We start from the raw sequence: 19,367 nt of genomic DNA on the forward strand, positions 1-19,367 counted from the left end.
AAAAATAAAAATTAACCAAGCACACCTTCCAGTTTAGCAGTCAATTCATTACTGAGTTTTGTGTCAGCAATATTTTTATGTATATATATATATATATAAAAACTAAGGTCACCATTTTAAAAAAAAGACAAATATTCATACAAGGGATAAACCAGAATTTATATATATATATTTATATATGTATAGAACCTTAAGGACATGGAGTTAGGAGTTTGCTTACATAGCTGGAGTCTTTATTCTAGCGCTCTGTAAAGGTGCCTTGATATTCACGAAGAACGTCAGCCAGTCTAAGCACTGGATCAGCTCTTTGTCTGTTTCGACATCACACATTGCAAGATGTTCTACAGTACACAAATGGCCGGGGAAGGACAGCTTAAATTAGTAAACCACACTTGATTTTGTGACAAAGTAACAGAAACTGTACATTTCTCCTAGCTGACGGGCTCTAAGTGGCAGAGCCAGGCGTGACAAACTCATGTAAGATCATGTAAAAACAAGGAATGCTTTAAAAAAAAAAAAAAGGTGCTGAGTGGGAGTGAATTTCATTCAGTCCTTGGAGAATCCTCTTTAGGTCCGAGCTAAGCAGGCGCCGTAGTCCCGACAGGCTGCTGCTCTGTGCCAGCTTTCTTCTGGACTCGTGCTGAATGCTTCCCTCTGTAGGAGTGTCTCCCTCTACTTTAATGCGAGCACCCTCCTCTGGCACCTGATGGGCATCTTCATAGTGTTTTAGAGACAGAAGACTGAAGTACTTCAAGTTTAGTCTCGGTCCATGCGTAACAATCACTCACCCACACCAACAGCAGCGCGCGCACACAAACGTAAGGTAAATGGGGAGGTAATAAAATTCTTTGTTCTTTGCGGGAGTAAAGCAGTTCACTGCAGTGCACATCCAGCCGACAGATCATCACCGACTTAGCCGGAGTCTGCAGGAAGGGGGGCGGGGGGGGTTACCGTCCTTTGGTTCCTCGGTGAGGTCATAACTGCACACAGACAGAGGAAGACACTTAACAAAGATGTGTTTTCCTCACACACATCCCTCCTGAGAGTGCTGAGGGAGCCCTGGTACCTTGGTGGACTTGCCGGGGCTGTCGTGGTTCGACTGGTGGACGACATCATTGACAATCATCTTGGCTATCTTCCACGCCATCTCCTCCTGGGCCTTAATTGGAGAACAACAACAACAAAAGAGACAAATGTATGATGTGGAAACGGTCGTGTGAGAGCATGGGCCGAGCCTCTATGAATCATTGATGATACTTTTACAGTTTTTCATCTCACCTCATCCGAGTTGCCCTGGACCCACTTCTTCATCGCTTGAGAAAACATGGAACCTTGATAAGGAAAGAAAGCCTTTTTACCCAACAGACCTCCTTTCATGAAAATAATATCTTAATAACAGGAAGTTTAACTTTTGACTTGTGTCTGTTCATCGTTTATAATCTCCCACACCCTGAAAGAATCATATAACAAAGTTTTCTTTAAAAAAAAAAACTATTAAAATAAAACAGCCAAAATGATCAAGAAGAAAAGATGTCAGGTGTGCTGTTTAGGACAACCAGATTTGTTTTTACTGCCACAATGTATCTTTTCCAGGAAATAACTAAAATAGTATGTGAGATTGAATGTAATCTTTATACACATCATATCCTGGATTTACGTTTTCTTAGAAAAGTAAAGTTCCAAAACGTGTTTTTTTTTTTTTTTTTAGATGCATTGCCATCAGTAAAGTATTTTTGGGGGGGTTTATGTGACCAACATGCTGTAATACAGAACTGTAAACCAGGTGAAAAGGGGATACCTACATAGTTTCTACCTTTGTTACAAACAGGAATAAACTAGAGTGCTCATGTATTAAAGCTGCTGTCAGTTCTGAGAAAACCGTGGATTTAACCTAAAAACATGAAGCCCATCTTCAGGGTCCCTTCCTCTTGCAACCCCCCTCCACAGTGGAGCATGCCGTACTGCTCCAATGTTTACCCCCGTTTTATTTTGGACTCGGTCCATTTCTTTCTTTCTAGCTTGCTTTTCATGATCGGACTTCTTCTGTTTATCCGTCTTTGTTTTCTAAGCCGGTGTAGGTACCAGATCGTCTCAGGCTGCCAGATTGGCTCGGGTGCTACCCGATGACGTCCATATATGGCAACTCAACTCAAACAAACTACATTATGCCCGTGGTCTCCATTTGTTACAAATAAATTTTATTTTGTTAATTTACGGTTATTTTCCTGTAAATTAGTTGAGGCATGAAAACTTTTAACATCATTTTGGAATACTTGTGTGGTAGTCTGACAATTTAATCGGTAATTTTGCAGGATCAAAGTTACAACCTTAGAGAAATTTAATTCCTCCAATTTTTTTTAAGTTGTGAAGGGAAACTAAACCATAAACTCATTTCATTTTTAATAAGTCAGCAGCCAAATTTAATTTTATCACGGCATTCATCACTTTAAAATCAATAACGTTCATTCCTCCTTTTTGTACTGATGTTGTTCTTTCTGATCACATGTTTTTTTATTATTCCAGATGAAATTGTGATGAATTTGATAATTTTTTTTATCGTGGTATTTGGTACATTTAAGATATATGCTGGATAAATTAGTCTGGCTAGCCCTTCCATTTTTGTTAACAATATTCTTCCAAACATTGAGCCAATTGTCAAATATTTGTTGATTTTATTTATTGTTTTTGTAAAATGGCTTGAATGTTTGTTCAAGCTTTTGAGAAAAAAGAAACCGCTAAATTAACTTAATAAAATTGATTCGTTACAAATGCAGACCGCGGGTTCTATGTAGTTTGTTTGAGTGGCGTTGCCATAAGGTGACGTCATCGGGAGGCGCAGGGACCATGGCGATTTTCTTTGTAAAATTGTCCGTTTACAAACCGCAATCCCGCTCTTGAATAAAACCTACACCCCGCTATAATTACTTTAGTAAGTTGTCCAGACCAATTACAATATTTTGCGCAATTGAGCAAACATTAAACCAACCATGTGTAGTGACGTCATCAGAAGGTGCAGGACCCGAGTCAATCTTGCAGCCCGAGTCAATCTGGTACCTACACCGGCGCCACACAAGAAACTGCCAGTTTTCCTGTAAAGCAGGTCGTTTCCCTGCCATTTTTCCACACAGCTGCCGCACACCAGCAATCCTGAGCTTGAGCAGTAAGGGCTGTGCGGAGGGAGGGGTGTGAGCAGCACGTACCCGAGCGTGACTGACACTACTCCTCCTGGCTCTGATTGGCTGTTACTGACAGGGAGCGGCGTATCTCTGCAAAGGCCACTGGGAGGACCCAGAGGAGTTTGATTTTTTTTCCACACATTATCTGTCTCATATTCTACTGCCAGCACATACTGACAGTTTTAACAGATATGTAAAAATAAAATAGAAATTTTTACAAACGTTACCTACTGCAGCTTAAAGCCCCTCTAAGTTGATGCTTTGCAGAACCATCTTTCAACCTTTTAGGACATGCCTCTGTCAGCTTGGCACATTAAGGAACTGGAACCTTTGCTCATTCCTCTTTGCAAAATAGCAAAAGCTCAGAGAGTGCAAGTGAACAGCAAATGTGTAAGGTTAGTTAGGTGTGGACGTTGACAAGGCCTTTCTAAAATTATGCCTTTGATCTAAATCACACCATTGGGAGGTGAAAGAAAAGTCAAAGTAAAAATATTCGGATTTCAGACGTGCAAACCTTAAGAATCTCTCTCGGTCATAAAGACCTTTGTTTGACTTTTGGAGCGGAAAACTTTTCCCACGCCAGCAAATCTCTTAAATATTTCATAGGGCTTCAAGCTGCAGGGAGCAGCCAGATAACGTTTACACCCAGGGTTATAGAAAAGAGGAAAGACACCTGAGTGCTTCTTACCTTTTGATTTTTTCACATCCGGTTCTGGCTCGGCCTCTCTGATGAACTGACCCAACTCGTTCACCTTTCCAAAAGTCATCTTTCTGAGAACGCAGAGGACAAGCGCTAATGAAGACAGCTGACAGGGCAAAAGGGTTGAAAGCGGGCCGCAGCCTTTGTTACGCACACACTCCTGCTACGTCACCATAAAACACGCATGGAGTCAGTAGCTTACTAACTGATGGTAAGATCACTCTTTTATATTATTTTTACACAGGAATGTTAAAGCATGATCACAAAATACTTTAGAGCAGGGGTGTCAAACATATGGCCCGCGGGCCGGATCCGGCCCGCCGAACAATTTAGTCCGGCCCTGTGGCTAAATGCACTATCATTATAAAAAAAATAAAAAAAATGTTTTTTTTTTTTTTTTCCAGTGTCCTGTCTGGCAATGTGGAAATAAGATGCCACAAAGAGCTCATCAGATTTGACTTTCACAAGTGGACAAGATAAAAGGAAGAGAATGATAAAACAATTATTGAAAAAAACATGTACTTCATTTAATTGAAAATATGCAGTTCCTATATTGTCCACGAGGGGCGCTGTGTTTTAATTAACAGATTAAGCTTCAGGTGTGGAAAAATTCAAATCATTTCTTAATTTTTATCTGTTTGATGTATTTTGTCATGCAGGACAGTGTTTTTAAGTTCCAAAAAATGTGAATAAATGTTTTTCAACATTGTTTAATCACTGTGATCAGTTCTTATGCATAATGCACAAGTAAATGTTTAACTGAGTAAAAGTATTGTTGAAATTGCACATACTTTTCTTAAAAACGCTGAGGTTATTCATAATATATTGTGTAAAAGTGAAATTAACTTAATATAAAAATCAACAACAAGTCCACATTTATTAGTTCTATTTAATCTTGCAATGAGTTTACTCGTGTGGCCCTCTTGAGATCAGATTAAGCTGTATGCGGCCCCTCAACCAAAACGAGTTTGACACCCCTGCTTTAGAGGATTTAGTAAGAGAACAATAAATCGTAGATTTCACAGACAGGGCAGGAAAGTCTGATTTTTTTGGGTGAAGCCAGTGATTGCAGAGCAGTGGGGGCACCAACACTCACCCAGCGTACGGCCGCTGGTAGAGCATCTCAGGATCCAGACTGGCCACGTCTACAGTAATCGCCTCGTCGAAGTTCTTCAGAATCTTGATGGCTGCTTTTTTGGCTCCCTGCTGCGACGAGGACACGACAGGAACCCGGGCTTATCAGGATGCACGCAACAAAACCAGCAGAACCATCCTGACCTCATCGTTATTCACGTAATCCGCCAGGACAGGAGCAAATGTCGGCAGATGCCCCCCTCAGGGGACGAAGACGTGGGTTCACTCACCTGAGCCTGGGAGCTCTCGCTAGCATTGGAACTGGAGCGGTCGTTGTCTGCCGGCCCGCCCTGACCTTGAGTGCCGAGACTCACAAACTCATCCCCCCGCACTGAATTGATGAGGTCGCTCAGGTATTTGTAGTAAAGGTTGCTGGACAGGAAGCCGGGCAGGTACACCTAAACAATTTCAAAAACAGGAAGAACACCCTGGTAAAAAAATAATAATAATAATTAAAGAAACACTGAGCTACAACAGCTCACATCTGACCTTCACGTGCTAATAAGATTTCTCCTCCCTTTTCATTAGGACAAGAGCTTTTGTCTGTGGTGTAATTGCATAATTTGTCAGTGACAACACACAAAACCTTCAGAGAAAAGAAATCCCAAATAAACTTCAGATAAGTCAACCATTTTTTTTTTTATTAAACAGAGGATACGCAGTTCCTTGTAAGAAATATTTATATCGCTTAATCCTTTTTTATATCTCGTTACAAGCGCAAAGCTGTGGAGAACTTTAAAATAGAATTAGGTCCAGAAGAGAAGTGGTTTCTCTGGAGGAGCTGCAGAGGTCAAAAGCTCAGGTAGTAGCACCTGTCAACAGCACAATTATTAGCTGTGCACAAATCTGGTGCTTTAAGGAGGAGCGTAAAGAAAAGAACTCATAGCAGGTCCTGTTTTTGTTCGTCACGACTCATGGGAAGGTGGTGCTCTGCTACGATGAGTAAATCTTTGCTTTCTGAGCTCCATGCAAAAGGCCGTGTGTGGCGGAGACGTGACGCTGCACATCGACCTGAACACCTCATCCTTGTGTCGAAACACGGAGGTGGCAGCATCGTACTGCGGCAATGACTTTCTTCAGGAAGTACAGGGAAGTTGATCGAAGTTGATTGGAAGATGAAGTTAGATTCAGGTCAGAAGAGAAAGAACGTCTGTTAGAGGCTGGAAAAAGACCTGAGATTGGGGCGCAGCGTCCCCTTCTGGCACCGCATGAGTCCTACGCATAAAGCCAGCGCTGCAGTGGGATGGTTTTGGGCACGAGACCTTTCAAAGGAGTAGTGAATGAATAGTGAAAAATTAAAACCGTTAGGTACCACACACACCTTTATTAACCACCCGTTTTGCTTTCAATTTAATTTCAACTACAGACATTCTGTAAATTACAACCCATTAGAAATGTTAAGCTCATTTTTGAGCTGGTACCATTTACCAAAGCATTTTTCTGCTTTTGATTTAAGCCACATTTGAATTTCTGTGGCCTTCAAGTGCTTTCAAGTTAAAGATTACAGGTTTAGAGCAAATTATGTTGTGTTAGGATGGTCTAGTCAACGTCCAGATCAAAATCCAACTCGGAGTCTGCTGCCAGATTTAAAAACCGACGTTTACAGATGCTCTCTATCCCATCTGACTGAGCTTGAGGTATTTCCTGTAGAAGACGTGCAAAGCTGGTAGAAACGTGCGGCAATACACAAAGAGGTGGGTAGAGTAGCCAAAAATTGTACTCAAGTAAGCGTAGCACTACTTCGACATATTTTTACTCAAGTAAAAAGTAGTCCGCCAAGAAATTACTCAAGAGTAAAAGGGTATTTGGCAAGAAGGCTACTCAAGCACTGAATAACTAATCATAACAACGGATGATTTAATATTTAAAAATTATGCAAATCGGACAGACAAAAATATAAGGTTATGTACAAATTCTGGTATTTTAAAGACAAAAATGAAAAATATAATAAGAATAACAATTACATTCTTCAGGCAGAAGAATGTAATTGTTTAATGTCAAGTTTAATGTTTTTTCAACATTAAACCTGACAGCATTACAGCAGTTAATGTATATTCAGTATGCTAGAACAGTGCAAAGTACTTCCAATGACAATATCCACTGTTTACTGGACGTTCATTCGACCTCCACGTGGCTCAATGAGGTCAGCAGATAGAAACTTTAAACTTTATAACTTTAAAATAACAAAGCTGGTGTATAAGCAAGAAGTCTCACTTTAACATGAACTCTTGTTTTTGTCTCTCTGGTGCATTTTTTGGTTAAAACAAGCATGTTCTTTATTCGTGAAGTTACTCGCAGCAGGTAGAGAAGCCAGAAATTTCACTCAAGAGTAGCGATAAGGAAAAGTTAAAAGTACAGCGCAGTAAAGATACTCCTAAAAGTACATTTGGTTCAAAAAGTTACTCAAGTGAATGTAACTGAGTAAATGTAACTAGTTACTACCCACCTCTGGCTCCAATACACTTGCAGGTGTATTTGCAGGGACATGTGCATTTAAGGATGTATTGACTTCGAGAGGCTGAACACAAATGCACACCACACTTTTCAGATTTTGATTTGTAAAGAATGAGAGTAGGTTCTAGCTGGAGGAACACCTTTTCAAAGCACCATGCATCAGAAGTCTAATTCCTGTACCCAGACGGGTTACATTAAGGACAATTTTACAGAAGGCCTTATCAGAGACTCTGACCTTCTCCATGGTGGTCCAGGCCTGTCTTAAAGGAGTGGTGAAACAGTCGGGGAGGGGGCCTCCCTCTCGGCAGATATTCGACTCTATCTCCATCCTCACCGAGTCGCCGAAGCCCAGAGGGTTGGTAGCCTGGAGTGAGAAATACCTGGACCACAAAAAATAAAGGCATGAAGGAATGAGTTCAGATCAGGGCAAAACAATCAAAACAGCTGTTTAACTCTTTTTCATCACTTTTGCTCTCCATCTACATCAAATCAGTCACTACTAATTTCTTTATTTTCAGTGTTATTGTTCAAAAATGATGTGAATTTTCCCTGTTTCTAAAAGGAAAGGAGAATAATTTAGGTTTGCATGCACCTTACTTCAAAGTTAATACACTACTGTCATGTTTATCACATTTGTACTACTGATATTAAATTGCTCAAAAATATGAATACATGCACTGGTATACTATGGTATACCAGTGCATATACCATATTTATATCTAATGTATCAACAGGTATTAAAAAATCTTTTTCTTCAATTAAATAAATCAAAATCTGTATAATCTGACCCAATCTGTATAATATGATTGAACTTGACTTTGTAAAGTGCCTTGAGATGACATGTTTCATGATTTGGCGCTATATAAATAAAATTGAATTGAATTGAATTGAAAATCGAATTAAAAGTGAATCAAGTGTGAAGTTCTTAACAATACCCAGCTCTGGTGTTTATGTATTTATTCTTTAACATTGGATCACACCTATAAAAAGGCTCTACGATTCAGGGGGAAAAAAGATCACAACAACATTTGGATAATTACTCTTCAGCTATGCACACACTATGAGACAGACATGCACTCATCAAGGTTACCAGAACGTAATCTACCCTTCCTCCATTAACCTTATCGAGCCTGACCTATAAACATCTGACTAAATGGTGGTCTTTTACAAAATACTCGCCTAAAAGCCTTTCCCACAAAACTCTGGGGAAAAGCATTTAAAACATAACCATGTTTAATCACGAGAATAACCTGACTGCTTAAACAAAAAAATGAATTAACATGACATAAACTTTTTAAACAAAAGCTCTAACAGAACAAATTAAGTAAAGGATGTAAAAGAAAAGAAAAAATAAACATCCTTTAAGGTTTTCAGAAACACAAAAAATTAAATTAAATTAAAAGGAAAGGAAGGTCTTACTTATCATAGAGGATCATGGCGTCGTTTTGAGCCTCCTGACCGTCATACTGGCCTTTTTTAGCAGCTAACTGGTTCTGGAAGTTATCCGCAGCCAGCCAGAACTGTAGTATGTTCATCGCCTCTTCCTTCTCCATGTACTGTCAATGAGACAATATGAAACCATGAAGAGGTGCAAAAACTCAGAGCATCACTCTGACCAATAACGACCCATCAGTTCAGCACAGTGATCGCAGGTTAGTAGACCACTGAGGCAGAAATCTTTGTTTCTTTACTTCTCTTTCACTTGTATTTGTCTGTGTGGGGCTTTATTATTGTGCTTTTGAGGACAGGTGTAAAACATGGAGTCAACAGGAGGCCCAGACTGTGTGTGAGAAGGTGGAAAAACTGGGCAGACTCACCTCTGAGAAATAGAAGAGAGCTGACTCACAGAACAAGATGTCAGCCAGGAACACGGAGCCACTCGTCAAAACTTCAATCTGGTATTTACAGAAATGGTGGCTCCGCAGGAAGTCAGTAAAGTGCCTGGAAATCAGAGAGGACGTGGGAGGCGGAGACAGCCGTTACCCAGGGTGTCAACGCGGGAGAACCATCGGGGGAAACTCATGGTGCAACATGTTGGAGAGGAGCACAGAAACTCACTGTTGTTCCAGGATGGAGAAGACAACCGACTGTGCAATGACGAAGCAGTTTGGGTCCACCATGCCATCTTCTCCGCAAATCTTAGCTGAGCGGAACGCAGGGCAGAAAGGAAAATAATTTTATGACTTCAGACCGGAGGTTACATTAAGAACTAGTGAGGCTCTGTCTTTGGTTTTCTTCTTACCAACTATATCGTTTCTGATCTGTTCTGTGATGGGGATGGGCCTCACCGCATCTGGAGAAATGTATTTGGTGAAGATGGTAACAGCATCCTTTTCCATACCTGCAAAACCCAGAAACCCACAGCTCATCATCCAGTCATGCTACCACAGCATGCAGAGGAAAAAAGTTACTCAGGTTGTTCCAAATGCTTTGATGCCATCATTACAAAAGAAAACCATAGTATTGTTTGCTTCCATTGAGAAAATAATGTGTCTCCCTTATTAACAGCACCTTGCAAAAGCTCTTATTTCAAGAAATCCTGTCATATTTTAATCACATTACCACCACAAACATCCATGTATTTCACTGCAACTGATACACCAGCACAAATTAACACATAGTTTAGAAGTGGAAGGAAATTAATGCTGTTTTCATTTTTGTTTTGTTTTTTTACAAATAAAACACAGAAAAAGGGTTGCATGCATTTATATTCAGGTCCCTTTAATCTGAGACCCTCCAAATAAGTTCCAGTGCGCCTCATCCTCTTCAGAAGTCACATAATGAGTGACTTTATCTCAGAATCTTACCAAGCTCTTCTGAAAAGGTCTCAGATGTTTGTAAGAGAACATTACTGAACAAACTAACATCATGAAGAGCAACGAAAACCGTAGACAGGTCAGGGAGGAAGGTTTAAAACGGGTTTAGGCTATAAAACAACATATCTAGCATTAAACGGTGAAGAATCCATCACTTGTGAGTAGGGATGCCAACAATCGACTTATGATATATTGTCGATTAATGGTTTATTAGATTAAAGTTCATTCAATCCGATTAACTGATAGCGTCCGTTAGAGGGATCTTCTCTCAGTGTTGTAGTGTGGCCACCATCCAGAAGAGGGCGCCAGCCCTCACCTTTACCACAGTAGTTGTAAAAGAAATAATCATGGTGCAGCCATGCCAGAACAGGATCGTGAAAACGTCCAAAAGGAGTTCACACTGTTTGATGACAATAAGGATGCAATACTGATCATAAGAAGTTCAGTTTAAGGTTTGCCACAAATCACGAGGAGGACGTAGCAAACCTGTGGAAGACGGGTCCCTGGTCAAATGAGAAAAATAGTAAACCTTTCAGATACCATTCAAAATAACAAAAATGTGTAGAATACATATCCCTAAAAAAGAAAACTTTGCAATGCTTTAGTCTGTAAAGTGACAAAAAGTGAGAAGGTTCAAAGGATAGTACCTTTACAAGGTGCTGGACCACATTCACAGCTCCAGCTTAAGCCCCGCGTACACTGTACGAGTTTTTCCCCTTTTCGGGCCGATTCTTCAGTCGTGCGAGCATTTTTTGAATCAGGCCGAATTTCAGCTTGATCGTAGAGGGGGGGAGGAGGGGGGACTGGCTTCTCACGACTACCTCCCGATCAGGAATCGGACGATCGTGAAAATCAAACATGTTTGAAATTCAGTCGGCTGTCGTGAGGTTTTTGTGAGCGCATCCTGCTGTTCAAGCAGAGCTACGAGGGGGCGCCCTCCCCTCCTCTCCATCCCCGCCAGCGGAGGGAGGGGAGCGGGCGTCCCTGAAGCGACCTCCGCCCGGTGTTGGGGAGGGCGAGCCGTCAGGTCCGCGCAACGCGCTGGCCGCGTGTTTCGGCACTCCTCCGCTCGCGGGGGGAGGGGTGCGGGCCAGGTGACCTGCCGTGCCGCGCGGCCGCCGATGCGTCTCGTCTCTCCTCTCTCTCCCCTCCGTTCCCCCGACGCCCGGTGCCTCCTGCGGGCCTCGCCAGAGCTGGGCTCGAACCCCTGCTCTGGGTCCCTGTCACCTACCGTTGCTCGCCTGCCTCTGCCACCACAGTGAGCGGTCCCAGAGGGGACACGGCGTACAGTGTGAGCACTCCGGTCTCGTCCGAGCGTCGCGCCGCACAGATCGTGAGCGGTGAACTTTTTAAACCCCGCGGTTCCGTCGCACAGTTTGAGATGTATATAAGTACCACGACTGAAAAACTCGTACAGTGTACGCCCGGCTTTAGACATTTCCACTTTTCATAATTAATCACTTTGACAAATTTCAGACATTTCTCAGCAAAAAGCTGGAATATAAAGCTGACTCACTTTTCATGAGCGTGTCGGAGAGGTCCCGCAGAGTGCTGTTGGACTGCCCCTTGCAGGGAGTCCCTGTCCTGGAAGGGGCCTGTCTGCTGGGTGTCTCTGCCCGAGACGGGTTGGCTTTCGGGTCCGTTTCTGCGCTGGTGGAGTCCCTCCGGTTGGACAGTGGCGAAGGGTTTCCACGGCTGTTGTGAAGGGCGACGTCATTGAGCGTGTTCTGGTCGAGCTCTGGGCCATCCGGGGGGAGGGCGACCGGCTCGGCCAGCGAGCTGTGTTTGACCGAGTTGAGGTTCTGCGCTCGGACGCGCGACCAGCTGGCGGAGCGGAAACTCTCGGCTTCAAGCCAGAACCGAACCAGGTGATCTGCGCGCCGGTGCTCCATGCAATGCATGAAGTGGGGCATCGCCACATTGTCTCTCAGGACCTGGTCCACTGTCTTAGACATCCGAGAGCGCGTCTCCTGGGGCTGATAATTCACGCTGGAATGACCTGGAACGGACAAGTGCGTTCAGTTTAGGGACGTTGTTTAAAGTACTGCAAAAAAAGACTCAAAGTTAGTCCTTCTCAGTATTACTCATAACTATCATCATAGGGGGCGTCACGTGACGCGGCTTGAAGGTGGGCGCAGTCGTACAGACAGTGCCGTAGTGTGCGTCAAGCTAATAACAGCGAGCGCGTTTGCTTATTTTGACCAAAGGGGAACTTTACTGTCCGTTTTATGCTGCTCTCAAACATTGAGGCATGGCTTGTCACATATCTTGTTTTGGTCTACAAACAGTGCTCAACAGCCCCACCTAGTGGTGAAATTTCACCTATTGCCCCTTTAAATCAGAGCAGTCTACGAGGACAGTCTCGTATGTCTGCTGTTCAAAAAATGTTGTTTACAACCATGGCTCCTGCAGACAGTCATCTGACTGCATGCCACCAACCTGTAGTTTGAACTATAATAGCCAGCTGGGAACTAGGTAGTGACATTATCAGTGCAGTCACCTCCTCCTTTACGCACATCCTTTATTCCCATTGTTGCAACCACAATCGAGTGAAAAGAAGAGCCCTGCGAGAGGACCAGGCTGCAGCACAGGTTCCTCCACCTTTGTCTGAGTCACCTCAGCCAGCCTCTGGCCAACTAGCTGGTACAGTTCCTGCCTGCCGTTTGCCAGTCTGTCAGACATACTGCTGCTTATTGCCGCTGTCGCAGATGGTGACATGGAGTCACCTAATTATACACAGCATATATGGTTTGTAATAAAAAATAAAAAATAAAAAGTGGAGAAGTTGCTTCAGTGTGTGTCAGAGCCAAGTTCAGCTGGCAGTCGTCAGGATGAGTGGGTGTGCTTCCACGCTGACGTGAGAGTGCCTCAGGCAGAATCACAGAGCAATGGAGACAGCTGCACAACGCAGCGGGATATTCAAGATGCTGCTGTCGTGACGTGAAACTTACACTAGCACCTGTAAGTGCATCGCTTGAAACTACCTGCACGAAGGTTGGAAAACAAGGTCATTATTACAGCTTTCTAACAAGTTTTTGAAGCAAACATGTCTAGATTTATTCAGTGATATTTGGCTAGCCATGCTGCCATGTTTATATTGCCAGCATGGTTGCAACACATTTTCCACCCCTTTCCTGATTTACACTTCTTTAGTTCTTAGCCCTTTTTAGCCCATTATTTAAGAATTAAAGAGTGGTTTCAGCCGTTCTTGTTCTGATGTGCTTCATAAATAGTGTGGGTTTGGTATGGAATAGACGCAAAGGTTCACTATGAACTTATGGCAGTGGTGGGATGAATGGGTGAGTGAATGGATAGACCAACGAATGGACAAACAATGAGAGGGGTGGCTGAATGAATGATGGAAAGATTAACAGAACGATGAACGAATTAACAAATGACAGACGGATTGATGGACAGAAACAAGAAGATGGATGGGTAGATGGATGCGAGAATGAACACAGGGTGCACAAAACCTTAAAATAACAGGGCAGGGAAAAACTGAATATTTTTCTATAAAACGGATTTCTTCCGTCTTTTCTAAACTTAATAAACAGACTTAAAGAAAACGCAATAGTTTTCTTTCCCTGTCGTGTGTTGTTGGCTCAAATAAAGCTCACATGTTCCCAGAAAGCCAGTCTCCCTCCATCTCTGACTCCTACGGCTGTTATCAGAGACGTAACATAAACAAAAAGGAGGGCTTGCTCCATACCAAGGTCTCCGAAGTGCGCCGCCTCCATGTGGCTCGGCTGCTTCTTAAGGATGGCGGTCCGGCCCCGGGCGAAGGAGTCCATGTTGGCAGATATGGCGCTGATGGCCACGTGGCTTGGCCCGGCGACATCCAGGACGGCATTGTGGTTCCTCGGTCCTTGTGACGGAGACTGAGGGACGACTGGAGCTGGGAGTGGGGGATGGAGGGCAAAAAAAAAATAAATAGAATTTAGCGAAATAAAAAAAGAAACCCAAAGAAAAAATGGCACGATAAGGACAACATTTTCAAAGTGGCCTGACCGGGTGACGTCAGATTCAGTGTGACCGCCTGATTGTGGGTGTTTGTCAAAGAGCTCCCAGTGTGCTGAGGTCTTAGGCCAGAACCAAGCTGGAGAAAACAGCCTGTGTTGTGTCTGAGAGCTTCACTGACAGCAAGAGCTTTTTTATCTGGACGCTTCTGACACAACAAGCAGATGTAATTCAGAATAAGTAAAGCTAATCTAACCCTGCATTGCCTTAAAGGCTTGCTTGTATCCCATCTGCTAAATTCCAAGGTTGTCAGCCATGTATGAGATAAAATTGAGAAACTTTTTTAACTATAATCAAAGTAATGGACACATCACTTTTTCCTGTGAATATTCCATGCTCTCACTCTCCTTGGACTTTTCCAGCTGTTCTATCAGACACAGAAACTATAATGTAAGTTACTAGCATGGCATATGAGGGAGCCGCTGGGGTCCCTGGACGCGTCAGTGTTGAGCTGAGTAACACAATGGACAAATATTTAACTAAGTCCACTTCTTTAAGTAAAGGTGAAAGCCAAATCAGCTAAAATTAGGAAGTATGACAACAGTTACATTGAGTGACTTTATTTAGAATGAGGATCTAATCTCCAACAAATCTCTAATATTAGATGTATTTATATACATTTTTAAAAACATACATAATTCCTAATGTCTGTAACAGTACAAAAGGCTGTGGGTGACTGCAGCTGCTCCAGCGTAACCGTGGGGCCTCTTGGCTGGGATTAATGCCCTCCTTGTCTGGCTTGTCATTTTAGGAGGACGGCCATGTCTCAATAGCCTTGCCAGCCAGCCAGTCGGTCAGTCTGGTAAGGCTCTATTCCCTCCGGCCTAAAACAGACCGGACCAAGCCAGGATACATACGGATATTTCTGTTGCTTGGTGCCCGGGAAAATTAAGAAAGTACATGCGATTACAACATTTAACGTACATTTATATTTTTTAGATAAAAGCGGCAAAAATGGTTCACTGGAGAGTTTTGCTCGACGGCATGACATGTTTCACAGAATACAAATAAATAAAAAAAAGAGCTTTTTTGTATCACATCCGCAGTTATCTGATTGATGCTAACCTGATGACGCTGACCCCGTCAGCCCTGCCTTTGAAATCGGACTCTAGCAGCTCCTTAGCATACTGATACACAGTGTGTACGGCGTCAGTCAGAAATGACGTACCCATGCTTTGCATCTCCACAAACCTCACTGCTTTCAGTTCAACCCTCTTATTTTCTGACCCCAGAGGTGAAGATGAACTCACCTTTGTTAACTTTAGCATCTGATACCCTCTCAGGTTCCTTGCTTTTGGCTGTGGAAAAAAAACAAAAAAGAAAAAAAACGGAGGTGTGTAAGCGAAGGAATAAACAACATTCAGAAACACAATATGGGGTGAGAACAGCAGGGCAAAATGGATATGCGGTGTGAGGGGGACCGGGGCTGCTGTGACGGCACTGCCAACGGAGGAAAACAATATCTAGTTGCATGAAGACACAGTCAGCAATCTGATACGCTGCATGCTGCAGAAAATATACTTGTTTTCTGCTGCTGCTGCTGCTGCTATTGAGAGCTAAAATGTCTGGAATAGTCCGCTAAAACTTTCTGTTTACTCCAAAGCCATGACATTACAGGGAAGACGTGAACAGGGTGGAGAGCAGCTGCAAAAGGTGCTTCTCCCTGTGAAGCATTTGAGGGAGAACTTAAAGCAGCTGAATTGGTAGTACTTCATTTCTACGACGTTCAATGTCAGGTGTCGTTAAAGCAGAAGAGCTTTTTTTCTGCAGTTTTGTCCACACACGGCAAACTGGAACCGCTGTGAAACATGCAATAAGATGAAGGATCAATGCCGACGTTATTATAGCGCTTCAGCAACTGCTTCGCGTCAACAGCAGAAGCAGGACACGAGTTTGGATGAAGATGGTGGATGCATGTGACGAGTCAGCACATATATCTCTATAGCCTTAAAAAAAAAAAAAACGCTGCCGTTTAAACAAAACATGCCACTGTCACAATACTAATGATTTTACTAGATAAAGCAGCGGTGGCCTAAAGTCAGTCCTTATAAGCAGGTGCCCTGCATGTTTTCGGCATCTCTCTGAATCAAATGGTTTGCTACCAGGCCTCTGCAGAGCATGATGGCATGGCGAGGAGGCAAATCAGACAGAGTAGTAGTAGATTAGGCTTTGGAACAGAGTCATCTATCCACGAGATCAGCCTAGCCCTAATATATATATATATATATATATATATATATATATATATAATGCACGTGTGAAAGAATTTCGTTTTATTAAACCCTAACTCCTGTTCATTTAAAAAAAAACTTTAAAAAAAAGGTATGCCCACTTGAAGCTCCCGTTTCCTGCCAGTCCTGATTACCATCGCTGCTCAGAACATCCACTAGCTTAACACTTCCTCTTCTTTCTGCAAACTAGTGGTGTCAGCAGGTCTGATGCAGCCGATGAGGAAAAAGCCACCCGTCTCACTTGCTAGGATAAAAAAAAAGTGAACTTCCTGAGCTGGTTTTCTGAGGAAGACAAAAACCAATCAATCCCCCTCGGTGAGATGGTGACAAAGATCGCCTTCAAGGTTACTAAAGTTAATAATCAGGCACGTGTCTGTCGCTCTTTGTTTTCTATAACCCTTCATTTTATGCAATCAGAGGTTAGACAGAACGCCACATAATTGTAGTCAGCCATCCGTGAACCCCAGCCTTGTCAGGGTGTGTGTTCTCTGTGTGGAAGTCGTGCCAGGCTCCTCTCGACATTATCGTCGCTACAAGTTTTCCCAATGAGAAGGATGTTTGCGATCATACTTTATTAGCGACCGCTCAATGAGACTGAACGAGGCTACCTAGTTAAAGTTAGCATGCTACATTTGTTGCCAGGGCCGGGTAAAGTGCAGGTGAGGGCGACTGCAGGCGCTGGTAGTGGCGCTAAAGCGGCTCCGCGGAGGCAGCCTTTAACGCCGACAACAGGTTGTGTTAGCTAGGGAGGCCACCGCTAAGCTAGCCGAGTGGCTGCGGCGGCCAGCGGCGGCAGGAGACCACCGCCACCCGGGCGTCCCTGCCCTGCGTTTTACACCCCGCCGCCTGGCCGTGGCGGGGCTCTCTCCTAAAAGCCGCAGAGCAGCAGGTCGAGCCTCTTCCTCACCTTTCCTCTTAAAAAACGACATGACGGGTTTCACGCTCTGGACGCTTCCTCGGCTCGCTATCACCGTCCCGTGGACGTCCCACGCACGCCGTCATTCAAACGCATCTGCTCCGCGCACTCCCCGAGGACCACGTCGGTTCGGCTTCGGAACCTTCTCCGGGGTCTGTGCTGTCAAATCAAAATTATCCCCAAATCCAACCCTAGCTCGGCGGCCATATTGTCAATAAACGGCTTACTTCCGGGCCTGGTTCTGGGAGCAGCATTGTGGGAAATGAAGTACTTGCCTGCTCTGGTCAGAAGATGGCGCTATTGCTATTTATCCATGTAGTCAGTGTGTGATATTAAAGGGGCCTCAAGTGAGATTGCACAAAGTTTAAATATATGATATGTATCCATGATAAAAAAGATTGTTTAATAAAGTTTTGAGCTGTGACTCCTCCCTCCTTCCTGAATCAACATACTGTAGAAAGATCTGCTTTTGTAGTTAAAGTTGTTTTCTAGGTTATATCTTTGCCAGTTTAGCAGATTAGAGACTGTTTTTCCCTTGGTTTTCAGGCAGATTTACAATGGGTCTACAGTTTAACTATCCCTTCCTAACACCTGTATATGTTTAGTATGTTATCATGCTGGAAGTTGAAATTCCACCCCAGTCTTGCTGTCTAACATTTCTTCCAGACTTGCCCTGTGTTTAGCTCCATCCCTCTTCCCTTCGGCTCTGACGAGCTTTCTCGTCCCTGCTGAAGAAAACATGATGCCGCCACGTCTCACCAAGGAGATGGGCCGTTCAATTTGATGTGCAGTGTTAGTTTTCCCGCCAAATATAACACTTTGGAACTAAGGCAAAACGTTCATTTTGCTTTCGTCTGACCAGAACAAACTGCAAACTTTAAATGTGAGTGGTAAGTAGTTGTCCTGTAAACACGCCTGTGCAAGTACTTAGTTATCCGGCTCATTGCAACAGGAAACAGAGTTAAATCGGAGGCAACCAGACTTTCGCTCAGTTTTTCTGAAAACGTTTCGACACCTGGTGTCTTTCTCAACTCTGATCCAGCTGTAGTCCTGGGATGTTAGAAACTATTGCTTGGTGTGAGTGGAGTACTTAGTTACCTGAATGATGATGAGACTGCTCGTGTAATCTCTTTGGAATGAGTTGGAGGACCGGGTTGTAAACATTGGGGAGTTGGAAGCTAATTTCTCCCCTTCTGTTTAGTTTTGGCTTTTCTCTGTTGACCAAGATGGCTTCTTTCACCCCCCCCCCCCTTTTTTTTAATCCATCTGTTCTCCCTGTCCAGAATCTGGACATCATTGTCAACAAAAGTGCGTTCTTTGCTCTTGAGGTGCAAGCGGACTGCTGAATCTTCCCCCGAGCTGCTGGTCCTTCTGTTTCTCCTCTTTAGCAGACGTAATGCTGTCCGCCCGATAATTTAAACGTTCTGATAACAGCGAGTTTCTGTTCCAGTGGGTGATGTAAGTTAAAATGCAGATATTGATCTGTGCGTGTAGGCTTCCGGTAAACCTGTTTTGAGATTCCCATCTTCCTTAATGTGTACCACACAGCAGTCGTCTCTTTGGTGATTTGGTTGCTTCTCTAATCAATGCTCTCCTGCATCAGCATGTCACTTTAGGTGGACCAGGCTTGGTTGGTTTCATGGTGTGCCTTCTTGCAGCGAGGTACCGCTGCTGCCAACCGTGCCACCACGCAACTCAAACTTTAATAAGGGAATAGTTTATCCTTGCGTAATGAAGGAGACTGCTGCAGCTCAGAATGAATCCTTACTGTAATAGTAATAATAATAATCATTATTATTATTACTATTACAGAATGAATCCTTATTGGTCCAGACTGAATGTTTTTTTTTTCTAGAATCATGTTAAGCTTGCCTGTCATGTCCAAAAACAGAAAATGTTTTATTTATTTTATTTTCTGAGTAA

The 19,367-nt window shown here is 43.3% G+C and overlaps 1 protein-coding gene across 2 annotated transcripts; it reads right to left on the reverse strand.

Moving 5' to 3' along the window:
• Positions 1-378: 378 nt before the first annotated feature.
• Positions 379-17,699, reverse strand: LOC105932208 (A kinase (PRKA) anchor protein 10). 2 transcript variants are annotated; one of them, XM_036143390.1, is made up of 15 exons: positions 17,436-17,699; positions 15,548-15,595; positions 13,990-14,175; positions 11,797-12,279; positions 9,707-9,805; positions 9,523-9,607; positions 9,282-9,405; positions 8,884-9,020; positions 7,700-7,844; positions 5,241-5,408; positions 4,973-5,079; positions 3,865-3,947; positions 1,279-1,331; positions 1,067-1,159; positions 379-980 (listed from the first exon to the last, which is right to left on the reverse strand). In XM_036143390.1, exons 1-15 carry the CDS (start codon positions 17,455-17,457, stop codon positions 975-977), a joined length of 1,839 nt encoding a protein of 612 aa, XP_035999283.1. In that variant the 5' UTR covers positions 17,458-17,699; the 3' UTR covers positions 379-974. The 2 variants fall into 2 exon arrangements, with proteins under 2 accessions (XP_035999283.1, XP_021176533.2); XM_021320858.2 differs by having other exon boundaries at positions 4,973-5,082.
• Positions 17,700-19,367: the final 1,668 nt, after the last annotated feature.

The sequence above is a fragment of the Fundulus heteroclitus genome, chromosome 11 (assembly GCF_011125445.2).
Source record: "Fundulus heteroclitus isolate FHET01 chromosome 11, MU-UCD_Fhet_4.1, whole genome shotgun sequence".
Taxonomy (NCBI): domain Eukaryota; kingdom Metazoa; phylum Chordata; class Actinopteri; order Cyprinodontiformes; family Fundulidae; genus Fundulus; species Fundulus heteroclitus.